General features: G+C 43.7%; 1 protein-coding gene across 1 annotated transcript in view; it reads right to left on the reverse strand.

The window, feature by feature from the left end:
• LOC116982972 (polycystic kidney disease protein 1-like 2) overlaps positions 1-12,596 on the reverse strand; it is an 84,928-nt gene that overhangs the window by 18,059 nt on the left and 54,273 nt on the right. The window contains exons 18-23 of the mRNA XM_033036505.1: positions 12,391-12,587; positions 9,608-9,788; positions 7,399-7,729; positions 6,314-6,533; positions 4,160-4,256; positions 1,094-1,237 (exon numbers count right to left, since the gene is read on the reverse strand). Coding sequence (XP_032892396.1) covers positions 1,094-1,237; positions 4,160-4,256; positions 6,314-6,533; positions 7,399-7,729; positions 9,608-9,788; positions 12,391-12,587 — 1,170 coding nt within the window. The remainder of the gene's footprint in view (positions 1-1,093; positions 1,238-4,159; positions 4,257-6,313; positions 6,534-7,398; positions 7,730-9,607; positions 9,789-12,390; positions 12,588-12,596) is intronic.

Here is a 12,596-nt window from a genome sequence, read left to right on the forward strand (position 1 = left end):
CACAGATTCACAACTCTCTGGGTGAAGAAGTTTTTCCTCATCGCAGTCCTAAATGGCCTCCCCTTATTCTTAAACTGTGGCCACTGGTTCTGGACTTCCCCCAACATCAGGAAAAAATTTCCTGCATCTTGCCTGTCCAATCCTTTAAGAATTTTATGTTTCCATAAGATTCCCTCTCATCCTTCTAAATTCCAGTGAATACAAGCCCAGTCAACCCATTCTTTCATAGAAACATAGAAGATAGGTGCAGGAGTAGGCCATTCGGCCCTTCGAGCCTGCACCGCCATTCAATATGATCATGGCTGATCATCCAACTCAGTATCCTGTACCTGCCTTCTCTCCATACCCCCTGATCCCTTTAGCCACAAGGGCCACATCTAACTCCCTCTTAAATATAGCCAATGAACTGGCCTCAACTACCTTCTGTGGCAGAGAGTTCCAGAGATTCACCACTCTCTGTGTGAAAAAGGTTTTTCTCAACTCGGTCCTAAAGGATTTCCCCTCTATCCTGAAGCTGTGACCCCTTGTCCTGGACTTCCCCAACATCGGGAACAATCTTCCTGCATCTAGCCTGTCCAACCCCTTAAGAATTTTGTACGTATCTATAAGATCCCCCCTCAATCTCCTAAATTCTAGCGAGTACATGCCAAGTCTATCCAGTCTTTCTTCATATGAAAGCCCTGACATCCCAGGAATCAGTCTGGTGAACCTTCACTGCACTCCCTCCATGGCAATAATGTCCTTCCTCAGATTTGGAGACCAAAACTGTACGCAATACTCCAGGTGTGGTATCACCAAGACCCTGTACAACTGCAGTAGAACCTCCCTGCTCCTATACTCAAATCCTTCTTATATGTCCACAAATGGCTTCTTATGTTGTACCTTCAGAGATGTAAGGATATGTTGAAAATGATATATGTTGCAATGTGGGACAGGTTTAAATAGACCAATAATCAGGGATGAAAATAACATCAATTTCTTACCACTACTGGCCTGTACCAGTTTACTTTCATCTTGCCAATGATTAGAGCATTGTGTGTATAGAACAACAGTCTGTATATATACAGCAATATATTAAATTAAATATACATACCAATTATGTTTTTAACCAAGCAATACATTTTCTTTTCTTTCATATGCAGTGCTTTCAGTTCCTCCACATTTTTCAATGACGGCGGTTGGTAAATAGTACTATCACTTCTTTTGGCATTGTGAGTCAACATGTCATGTGTATCATCTAATGAAACATTTCACATGTAAACAGGTTTAAAAGTTGCCAATTATACATTTCATAGTGAGACAGAGATACAGGAATTGAGATAAATATGATATTCACTTCAGTTTATTCTTACATCTTTTGTGTGCTAGGAATGTGTACATGGCATAGAACATAGAATAGTACAGAGCAGGGACAGGCCATTCAGCCACAGTGTCTGGTCAAATATCATGCCAAGACCAAACCTCCCCCTCTCTCTTCTTGGCCCACCTCCCCCACCCGCTCCCCCTCTCCCCTGTGCCCCACGTACTCATAATATAATAATAATAATACATTTTATTTATGGGCGCCTTTCAAGAGTCTCAAGGACACCTTACAAAAATTTAGCAGGTAGAGGAAAAACATGTAAGGGGAATGAAATAAATAGTAGAGACATGACTAGTACACAAAGTAAAGACAGAATTCAATTCAAAACACAATATGAGGCAATTAATGCACAGATGAAAAGGGAGGGGATGTGGGGCTAAGGATAGGCAGAAGTGAAGAGATGGGTCTTGAGGCGGGACTGGAAGATGGTGAGGGACACGGAATTGCGGATCAGTTGGGGGAGGGAGTTCCAGAGCCTGGGAGCTGCCCTGGAGAAGGCTCTGTCCCCAAAACTGCGGAGGTTGGACGTGGATGGAGAGGAGACCGGCTGATGTGGATCTGAGGGACCGTGAGGGTTGGTAGGGGGAGAGGAGGTCAGTGAGATATGGGGGGGCCAGATGGTGGAGGGCTTTGTAGGTGAGGCTCAGGATTTTGTAGATGATCCGGTGGGAGATGGGAAGCCAGTGAAGTTGTTTGAGGACTGGAGTGATGTGTGATGCCAGGATTTGGTGTGGGTGATGAGTCGGGCGGCTGCTTCTTCATACCTACTCCTCATCTCCCCCTCCCCTTCCACCTACATTTCTTCCTCTAGCTTCACAGTTCGCAACGTTTCAATCCATTGTCTCACATCTTCTGTCGTAGAGTCATAGAGTGATACAGTGTAGAAACAGGTCCTTCAGCCCAACTTGCCCACACCGGCCAACATGTCCCAGCTACACTAGTCCCAGCTGCCTGCGCTCGGTCCATATCCCTACAAACCTTTCCTATCCATGTAAACTGTTTCTTAAACGATGGGATAGTCCCTGCCTCAACTACCTACTCTGGCAGCTTGTTCGATGAATTATGTGAAAAAGTTACCCCCTTGATTGCAGATGCTAGAATCCAGTCAGCATGGATTTACGAAGGGGAAATCATGCTTGACTAATCTTCTGGAATTTTTTGAGGATGTAACTAGGGAAATGGACAAGGGTGAGCCAGTGGATGTAGTGTACCTGGACTTTCAGAAAGCATTTGGTAAGGTCCCACATAGGAGAATAGTGGGCAAAAGTAGGGCACATGGTATTGGGGGTAGAGTGCTGACAGGGATAGAAAATTGGATATCAGACAGGAAACAAAGAGTTGGGATTAACGGGTCTCTTTCAGAATGGCAGGCAGTGACTAGTGGGGTAACGCAAGGCTCGGTGCTGGGACCGCAGCTATTTACAATATACATCAATGATTTAGATGAAGGGATTCAAAGTAACATTAGCAAATTTGCAGATGACACAAAGCTGGGTGGCAGTGTGAACTGTGAGGAGGATGCTATGAGAATGCAGGGTGACTTGGATAGTGGGTGAGTGGGCAGATGCATGGCAGATGCAGTTTAATGTGGATCAATGTGAGCTTATCCACTTGGGTAGCAAAAACGGGAAGGCAGATTACTATCTAAATGGTGTCAAGTTGGGTAAAGGGGAAGTACAGATGTAGTCAACAGAGACACCAACAGTTTCCCTGACTTCCCACATTCTGCAGGAGTATCATTGCACTGTTCTACATGCCCTCACTACTGCACTAAAACCAAGAGGGAACAACACAACAAACATACACAAGAAATAGCAGACTGTACCTTTATCTTCTGTGAGCTTCTCCTCTTTTAGCCTTCTCGTCAAAGCCTCTTGAGCCAAATCCTTGCACTTACTCCCCACACAGCACTTAAGCCCCTTGAGCCAAAGCCTCACATTCCCCCTCCACACAGCACTTCCCATCCGGTTAGGTTCTTTCCCAACATGGCCGCTCCCAAGAGGCGGCTTGGCCAATGAAGTTCAGTTCAAGTTCAAGTTACATTTATTGTCACATACACCAATTGGTGCAATGAAATTTGAGTTACCATGCAGCCACACAAATAAAATAAACACAACACTATAGAATTTAACATAAACATCCCCCCACAGCGGAATCAACGTTTCTGGCATAAAGCTCAGTCCTTTTCTTCATGTTCACCCGTGGTCGGGGCCTATTGAGGCATCCGCAGTCGCCGCAACGGCGGCTCGATGTTTCAGGCCCTCTCGCCGGGATAATGAAACTCCGATGTCGGAACGGAAGAATACTCTCAGCGGCTTGGAGTTCCGAATCGGCCGCTTCCTACCGGAGACCGCGGCCTCCGAAGTCTACAGGCCGAGCTGGGCGGAGCTCCAATGAAATAGACTGACTCAACCAAACCAATGGCTCCCTTTGGAAATCTCCCGCTGTGGCTGGTTGGCCGCCCAAGTTGATCGTTAATGCTAAATATAGAAGCAGTTTCATTGTGCAGGAAGGAACTGCAGGCGCTGGTTTAAAACGAAGATAGACACAAAAAGCTGGAGTAACAGAGCGGGACAGTCAGCATCTACGGAGAACAGGAATAGGCGACATTTTGGGTTCTCGATCCGAAATGTCACCTATTCCTTTTCTCCAGAGATGCTGCCTGACCCGCTGAGTTACTCCAGCTTTGTGTCTATGAGCAGTTTCATTGTGTTAATTATATTATTATTCAATACAAATAGATACCAGAACCATCCCTTTTTTTCATGTCATATTCTTTACAGTACAAAGACTTACCTTCAGAAGATAGAAGATGTTTATTGAAATTTTGCTCGGTGTCATTTCTTTCAATCTTTTTGATAATAAGAGCGACAAAAGCAGCCACAAGTAAAACCTTAAAGAAGAGACCATTAACGCTGGTTAGTTACAACAGGCCGCAACTTGTTTAGCCTGAAAAATGCACAGACTATGAAGCACAACAACCCTGCACCTCTTCACTAAAACAGAGCCTGCATTCTCATAGCTTTATGCCTGCTTCTTGTACTTATCAAAGAATATAGCCAGTGCTAACTACACTGCTGATTACCAGTGTCACCTCTGGCTGTTCCTCTGGCAAGTGCAGAGAGGATTGGGCAAATAATCTCTTAGTTTGTTTAAGAAGGAACTGCAGATGCTGGAAAACCGAAGGTAGACAAAAATGCTGGAGAAACTCAGCATTTTTTTCCAGCATTTTTGTCTACCTTCTTAATCAATCAGTACTTGCGTCCCAAAGTAAATTAAAAAAACTATTCAGTTACGTTGACAACGTTCCCTGCAGGTCTTTGCAAATTGAAACCATTATAGAATGCATAACCAGTTTATACAATCATAGTATTTACCAGAATAATTGATCTCATTAGTGACAGTGCAGGCTCGAAGGGCTGAAAGGCCTCCTCCTGTTCCTGGCATGTATACTCGTTAGTTTGCATGAATTACACCACAAATATGTCAGGACACTATGTATGTTACCGCAATATTCAAAGGACACTTTAATACAAGAAAAAGAGCCCAAAGCTTGACCAAACATGGCAATGCTTTTTATAAGCACTCTTCCATTCTAATTGCCAGTGCTCTACCCAAGATGTTTTATTGTACTTGAACCTCATTGGACCTGTGCATAGAGCAGTAAAGTCCACTTGCTTTGACATGTATACATTATACTGTTTCCATAGCACTGTAGATTTTTTGGTGTAACAGGACACAATGGCAGAAAAGGTTCCAGGGAGGATTGTCTTTTGGTTTTCCCTATCATTAGAGAGTCAGGAGAGAGGGAGATAAAGAGAAATGGCCCTGTGACTTTCCTTCTCTCGAAGGTGAACTGGACCCAAATCGTCACCCATTCCCTCTCTCTCGAGATATTGCCTGTCTCTGCTGAATTACTCCAGAATTTTGTGTCTATCTTCGATTTAAACCAGCATCTGTAGTTCCTTCCTACATATTTTATCTGCTCCACCATGAAATCTCCTCGGGTATGCTTACTTTGAAGGGGTTCTCCTCCTTTCTCTGATGAGAATTCTGCAACGCCTACTCTTGCTGATCCCCCTCTGTGATTCTGTCGTTTTCACAACTTACTCTTCCATATCTTTTTGTCTCCCTCTCCCCTGACTCTGTCTGAAGAAGGGTTTCGACCCAAAGCGTCATCCATTCCTTCTCTGCAGAGATGCTGCCTGTCTCGTTTGTTGAGTCACTCCAGCATTTTGTGTCTATCTTCGGTGTAAACCAGCATCTGCAGTTCCTCTCTGCATACGGAGCTTATTCTAATTCTATTCGCTAGCTAACCTCGCTGAACTAGGTAATATTAGCTAGTGGTTAGCCTAGCTCCAAAAGCACTACAATTCTGGCTGTGTTCAACATATAACCATATAACCATTACGGCACGGAAACAGGCCATCTCAGCCCTTCTAGTCCGTGCCGAACACTTACTCTCACCTAGTCCCATCTACCTGCACTCAAACCATAACCCTCCCTTCCTTTCCCGTCCATATACCTATCCAATTTATTTTGAAATGATAAAATCGAACCTGCCTCCACCACTTCCACTGGAAGCTCATTCCACACAGCTACCACTCACTGAGTAAAGAAGTTCCCCCTCATGTTACCCCTAAACGTTTGTCCCTTAATTCTCAAATCATGTTCTATTGTTTGAATCTTCCCTACTCTCAATGGAAAAAAGCTTATCCACGTCAACTCTGTCCATCCCTCTCATCATTTTAAAGACCTCTATCAAGTACCCCCCTTAACCTTCTGCCCTCCAAAGAATAATCTGCAAAGGACTATCCTGTTCAACCTTTCTCTGTAACTTAGGTGCTGAAACCCAGGCAACATTGTAGTAAATCTCCTCTATACTCTCTCTATTTTTTTTAACATTCATTACATTGACAGATTAATTTCCTTTATCGGTTAATTCTTTACCTTTACTGGTTGTATGATCAAAATACTCTCGAGGAAGCTGATGGTCATGGACACCAGCCATTGAATGGACTGTTCTTTGCCGTAATCAAAACTGTAGAGCATGGTAAAAAATGCAGAAACAGCACTTGTAACGAACACCAGGAGCCAGCCAATGTAAACGAACCACCAAGGCAGTCCTTCCTGACGAAGGCCTTGCTTTTCACTTCCAGACACGGCTTCCCTGTTCAATAATTTACAAACTACTCGTGAAATGGAATCAACAACCAAGACAATGAATAGACATTACAAAGTACAGTTTAAAAATGTAGATATTTGACTCAAGGGTTCTGAAAATTAGGTTAACTATAAATGTTGAATGTGGACGCGAGAGTATAGTTCTGTTTACTTTCAGATACAGGGTGGAAACAGGCCTTTTGGACAGCCAAGACCACACTCACCAACAATCACCCATACACTAGTTCTATTCTACACACTAGGGACAATTTACAGAAGCCAATTAACCTGCAAACTTGCACGTCTTTGGAATGTGGGAGGAAAACTGGTGCACCCAGAGAAAACCCACACGGTCACAGGGAGAACGTTCAAACTCTACACAGACAACACCTGGAGTAAGGATCGAACCTGGGTCTCTGGTGCTGTAAGGCAGTGCTGCACCACTGTGCCGCCCACTATTTTATTTTAGAGATGCTGCTTGGAAACAGGCCCTTCTGCCCACCACGTCCACACCAACCATCCATCACCAGTTCACATTTGTTCTATCTATTTCCTCATCCACCCCGTACACATTAGGGACAATTTACAGAGGCCAATAAACCTACAAACCGCCGTGTTTTTAGGAGATGTGGGAGGAAATTGGAGCACCCAGAGGAAGCTCACGCTGTCACATGAAGAACGTGCAAACTCCACACAGACAGCACCCGAGGTCAGGATGGAAGCTGGTGCCGTGAGGCAGCCGCTCCACCAGCTGTGCAAGTACGATGTCCCACAACTCCCTTTACTCACAAACCAAACACTCGTTGTCACTTTTAACAAATGCTTTGAACTATGAATAGGAAAGATTAAGTACTTGGAAAGGTGAACTCTACCCATTAGTACTACTGCTGTCATCATCCTCGCCATCATCACCATCTTCAGCCTTGACTGCAGCTTTGATAAAGTGAATCATCTTCTGCACTTGGTCTGTGGCATGAATCTGAGTGTACGGGTTCTGAAATTTCTTCACACCCATCTGTTGCAGCTCAGTTTCCACAAACTGAAGCAAAAGATTTACATAGTGATAGAAGTGTTGCATGATTTGGTCCTTCTGCTTCTCGGAGTTGCTGTCAGTAAATTCAGCGTCTTCATTTTCCTCAGGGTTACGGGACATTGAATCGCCATCACCCACATTTCCATAAGAGTCAGTGGAAGAATCATTTTCTGAAAACACAACCATTTCCATTACTTTGGGGATATGTGTCTCACATAGTCCTTCCGTGTCTCTGGCTCCCACCCAGAATGAAAATATTTCTATATGCTTTCAAAATTTCTGATTATTGAGAATGGGTTAAAGCAGGTAGATGCTAGCTCTGGAGAGGAGCGATAGGAATTAGATTCCTCCTTAATAGAAATCTATACTGCATGTGATTGGATTAACACGTGCACTTGTTCTGGTGTAAGCTGGACATCATATTTCATTATTAATAAAATGATCACTCACAAAACCTCTATTCCCGAAGCAAGGTATTGTTTTGTATTTCAACACCACATTCTAACCATGCATCAATTAATATTAGGGCAAGGATCTTAAGGGGCATCTCTCCACTAGGCCACATCACAATTGGAAATGGTGTTATTATTGTTAGATAGATACAAAATGCTGGAGTAGCTCAGCAGAATAGGCAGCATCTCTGGATAGAAGGAATGGGTGAACCTCCGGTCTGGTGAAGGGTCTCAACCCGAAACGTCACCCATTCCTTCTGTCCAGAGATGCTGCCTGTTCTGCTGAGTTACTCCAGAAGCAAAAAAATGTAGCCTCGAAATAGATGAAGCGACAGCACCCATACCCTTCACATCTCAGGACCAACAATATGGGCACAGCCCACAAATAATCACACCCATCCTGCTCGGGAATTTAATTATAGGGTTGCACTTGTGCAATTAACATCAAGGCCAAGGGGTTGGTGAAGATTGTGCCAGCTCGGCAGGGAAGAGGCTGTACGTCAGTTCTGCAGCATTGTGCCCTCTGGTGAGGAATAAAGTAAGTGAGATACATAGGAAAACGACTTTGTAAGAGCAAAGAAACATAGAAAATAGGTGCAGGCGTAGGCCATTCGGCCCTTCGAGCCAGCACCACCATTCAATATGATCAGACAAAATCAGTACCCTGTTCCTGCTTTCTCCCAGATAAATTGTTCAACCTGGCTGACAAAATCTTAGGAAACATCTCCAGTCCTCACAAGGTGCTCTGTGGCGACCCCTCAGCCCATCCTTCTCAGTCTGAAGAAGGGTTTCAGGCCCGAAACGTTGCCTATTTCCTTCGCTCCATAGATGCTGCTGCATCCGCTGAGTTTCTCCAGCATTTTTGTGTACCTTCAATTTTCCAGCATCTGCAGTTCCTTCATAAACAGCAAACAAGCCACGCAGCCTTGCAGTCAAAAAAAATCACGCAAGCGCGCAGCAATGCAGCTAAAAAAGCCGCGCTATCATGCAGCAAAAAGCCACTCAGCCGTGCAGCAAAAAAGTCACACAACCATGCAGCAAAAAGCTACACAAGCATGCAGCAAAAAGCTAATGCAGCTAAAAAGCCACGCAACCATGCAACAAAAAAGCCGCACCGCCATGCAGCAAAAAAGCCACACAACCATGCAGCACTGGGGACCTGAAACTGTGAGACAGCTGCAGAAACTGCTGCACCGCCAGGCAGCCCATGAAGATTAATGATTTATTAAAGGGTTTACAGAAGAATTCCATGGTCTTTTTAACCCCACAAGGGAAGTAGAAGTTTTGTTCTGGAAACCAGAATACGAGGAAGCTTTTAAGTCCCTTCAGCCTGTCCCACTGGTCAGTTAAATCATGATCAAGTGGATCTTGCCTCCATAAGTACTCTTGGGTCTGCATCTTTAATACTCACATCTATTGTGCAGAAGTTTTGAAATTTCAGTTGTTCTTGCCTTAATAGTATTTTTTGGCCCAGGGTGTGCATTTATTTGCTGCTGTGTGAGTAAGTGCTTCATTATTGCTGTGTGAGTAAGTGCTTCATTATTACTGTGTAAAGTGGCCTTGTGAAGATTGCAAAAGACAGGCAGATATACTCACCCCTATCTGGAACAGTTGTCCCCTGAGTCTCAGAATCTTCAATTTCATTATAGTGCTGAATAATGTCTGCTATTAAAGCCAACAATTTATTCATGTCATCAGTGTTTCTAATATCTTCTTCCAGGGAGGGCATGGCATCTTTCAGTTTCCTTGGCAAACAACTGGCAATCCCTTTGATGGCCTAAACGTTCAGAAAATAAAAGTCACACCCTCGAGGTGTAGCTCACAGATTATCTGTTTAATCATTTTATAGTATGTTTACACCAATGTATAAATATTCTGTTCTTGGTGGGGAATGTCATTGTTTGGAAGGGAATAATATTTTGTAATTGAAATCTAATGGCAATATTGAGCCCTACAGATTGTGTCCACTGCCCCTCAACCAACAATGAACCATTCTACATTTCCTTGACCATCCTCTGCTTTGATCTATCATTTTCACACCTTACCCTTTCATATCTATAGTTTCCTTCTCCCCTGACTCTCAGTCTGAAGAAGGGACTCGACCCGAAACGACACGCATTCCTTCTCTCCAGAGGTTGCCTGACCCGCTGAGTTTAGGGCCTGTCCCACTTGGCCGTTATTTGCGCCTCATTTACGCGTCATATGTAAAATAGGTCGACGCATCATTACGCGCGACGTCGCGCGCAAATCACTGTGGCATCATTAAAATACCCTGTGGCGCGCGGTGACGTAACCATGCGTCACCATGCGATACACGTGGGACGTCGGGACGCCAGCGTGCGACACCAATGTGTCAGCGTGCGTACCCATTGCGTCAGCATGCGTACGCGATATGTCACGCAAGTGGCGCGCGAGGATTTTGTGCATCACGAAATCCTGGAGCGCCGCGCAATACCTCTCCCAACCACACCCCTCCACGCCTTTCCATGCGCCAGTCCCGCACTACCCACACGCTACCCGTGCGTCACTACGCAACGACAACATTTTTGGAGGTTGCGTAAATGGCGTGCAAATGATGGCCAAGTGGGACAGGCCCTTTTCTCCAGCATTTTGTGTCTATCTCCGGGTATAACATTTGCCTGGTCTCAGTCTTAGACATGCCTTCCTCCCACCAGCACAGTCTGCTTTTAAATTTTATAAGCCAATTATGTACACCATAATCTGTAACCTCACTTCGCTCTGACATATATCACATATGTTTGTCAAGGACAGTGGATGGTTCATGCTAATTGAATTATGCAAGAGGAACACTGAAGCGTAAAGGGCCTGTCCCACTTGCCGATTTTTTGACTGACGTATCAGGTCACCGAATAATTTGCGGCGGTGATGCGGCGTGATGACGCACGACGCGCGGCGTTTTTTCAAGTGTCGCAACATTTTTTTATCGCCGCTGGATTTTGAAATGTTCAAAATCTTTTGGCGACACTAATATGATGCCGGCAGTCACAGAAAAATCGGCAAGTGGGACAGGCCCTTAAGAGGTGAAAGAGTAGTAAATGACTGTGTGAGATATATACTGTCCGACAAGTGGTAGCTGGAAGGTGCTGAGAGATATGGCTAATAAGTTGCAAGGATCTTTTCCATTCCCTGAAAGATAAAGCCATGGAATTCAGCATTTTTCCTCCAACTCGATATGGCCCAAATCTATTTCCTAGAAATTAAAACCAGTTAACATTTTTAATCCCCTGTCTCTTACTTCTCTAATTGTATGTTCTCTTTTACCTTAATTCTTCACCTCACTATCTTCTTCATCCTTTTTCTTTTTATCTCAATGCCCTCTCTTCCACTGCCTTGCACCAACCTGCACTGTTCTTTGGCAAGGTTGGCAATGTAATTTCACTCAGATTTTACAGTGCTAGACAAGCGAAGAAATGTCTAAACTGTAACTCAATACATCAGGAAGAACCCACTTGGTGCCAAAAATTTCCTTTGTGTTTACAATACATATACTGTCAATAATAGTTTTTATGTTTGCTCTAAAGTCATCAGGTTTTGTAATTTTTTAATTGTTCTATACTTTGGATTATTGGAATTTCTGATTGCTATGGTGACACTGTTTTCTTTAGGATATTAAAGATATTCTTTCAGAGGTAGAATGAAATTTCCTATCATGACCCGCTAGCAGAAAATGTCGACACGTTGCTAGGAATACAGAAAAGAGTCAAGGCAAGAATGTAACCATACTAATGAAACCAATTATACACGATAGAAGGTCCTTCAACCTTAGTGTTTGTAATACATTTGTAATGGAGAAGTGTGGAACTTTCTCACATTTGTCAACTTAATGAAATCAACGTGCTATATCTGAAAAGCAGATATAAATTTATTATTTAGTTTAGTTTAGTTTAGAGAAACAGCACGGATACAGGCCCTTTGGCCCACCAGGTTCGCGCCGACCAGCTATCCCCGCACACACTACCCTACACACACTAGGGATAATTTTTTACATGTATACCAAGCCAATCAAGGAACAAACCTGTACGTCTTTGGAGTGTGGGAGGAAACCAAATGTCCCGGAGAAAATCCACGCAGATCACGGGGAGAACGTACAGACTCAGTACAGACAAGCACCCATAGTCAGGATCAAACCCGGCTCTCTGGCGCTGTGAGGCCAGATTTCTTAATTGAGTAATTGATTGTAATAAGTGAAAATAACTTTTGCTGCAATTTAGAAACTGAATATTGTTTCTGGACATGTGTAGATTTATAAAGCACTGTTAACACCAATCTGAGATCAATCATCTGAACTCTAAGACTCTGATACAAAGAACTGAGATTAGTCATAAGACATGCCGTCAAACATAAGAAGAAGCTCTCACTATCATTAAATCCTCAGGTGTCCGTTGACACCCTGATGGGTCACAGATAACGCCTGACTTTTTCAACATTTTCTTCATCTTAATTGGTTTGGGACGGACGTTGCGAAAAATTTGTACAATTACAAGATTCACAGGAAAAATAATGAAGGCACTTTCGATTCCGATAATTAGCTCCCGCCATGTGACAGTACTGCCATCTGCAATAA

The sequence above is a fragment of the Amblyraja radiata genome, chromosome 17 (genome assembly GCF_010909765.2).
Source record: "Amblyraja radiata isolate CabotCenter1 chromosome 17, sAmbRad1.1.pri, whole genome shotgun sequence".
Lineage (NCBI taxonomy): Eukaryota > Metazoa > Chordata > Chondrichthyes > Rajiformes > Rajidae > Amblyraja > Amblyraja radiata.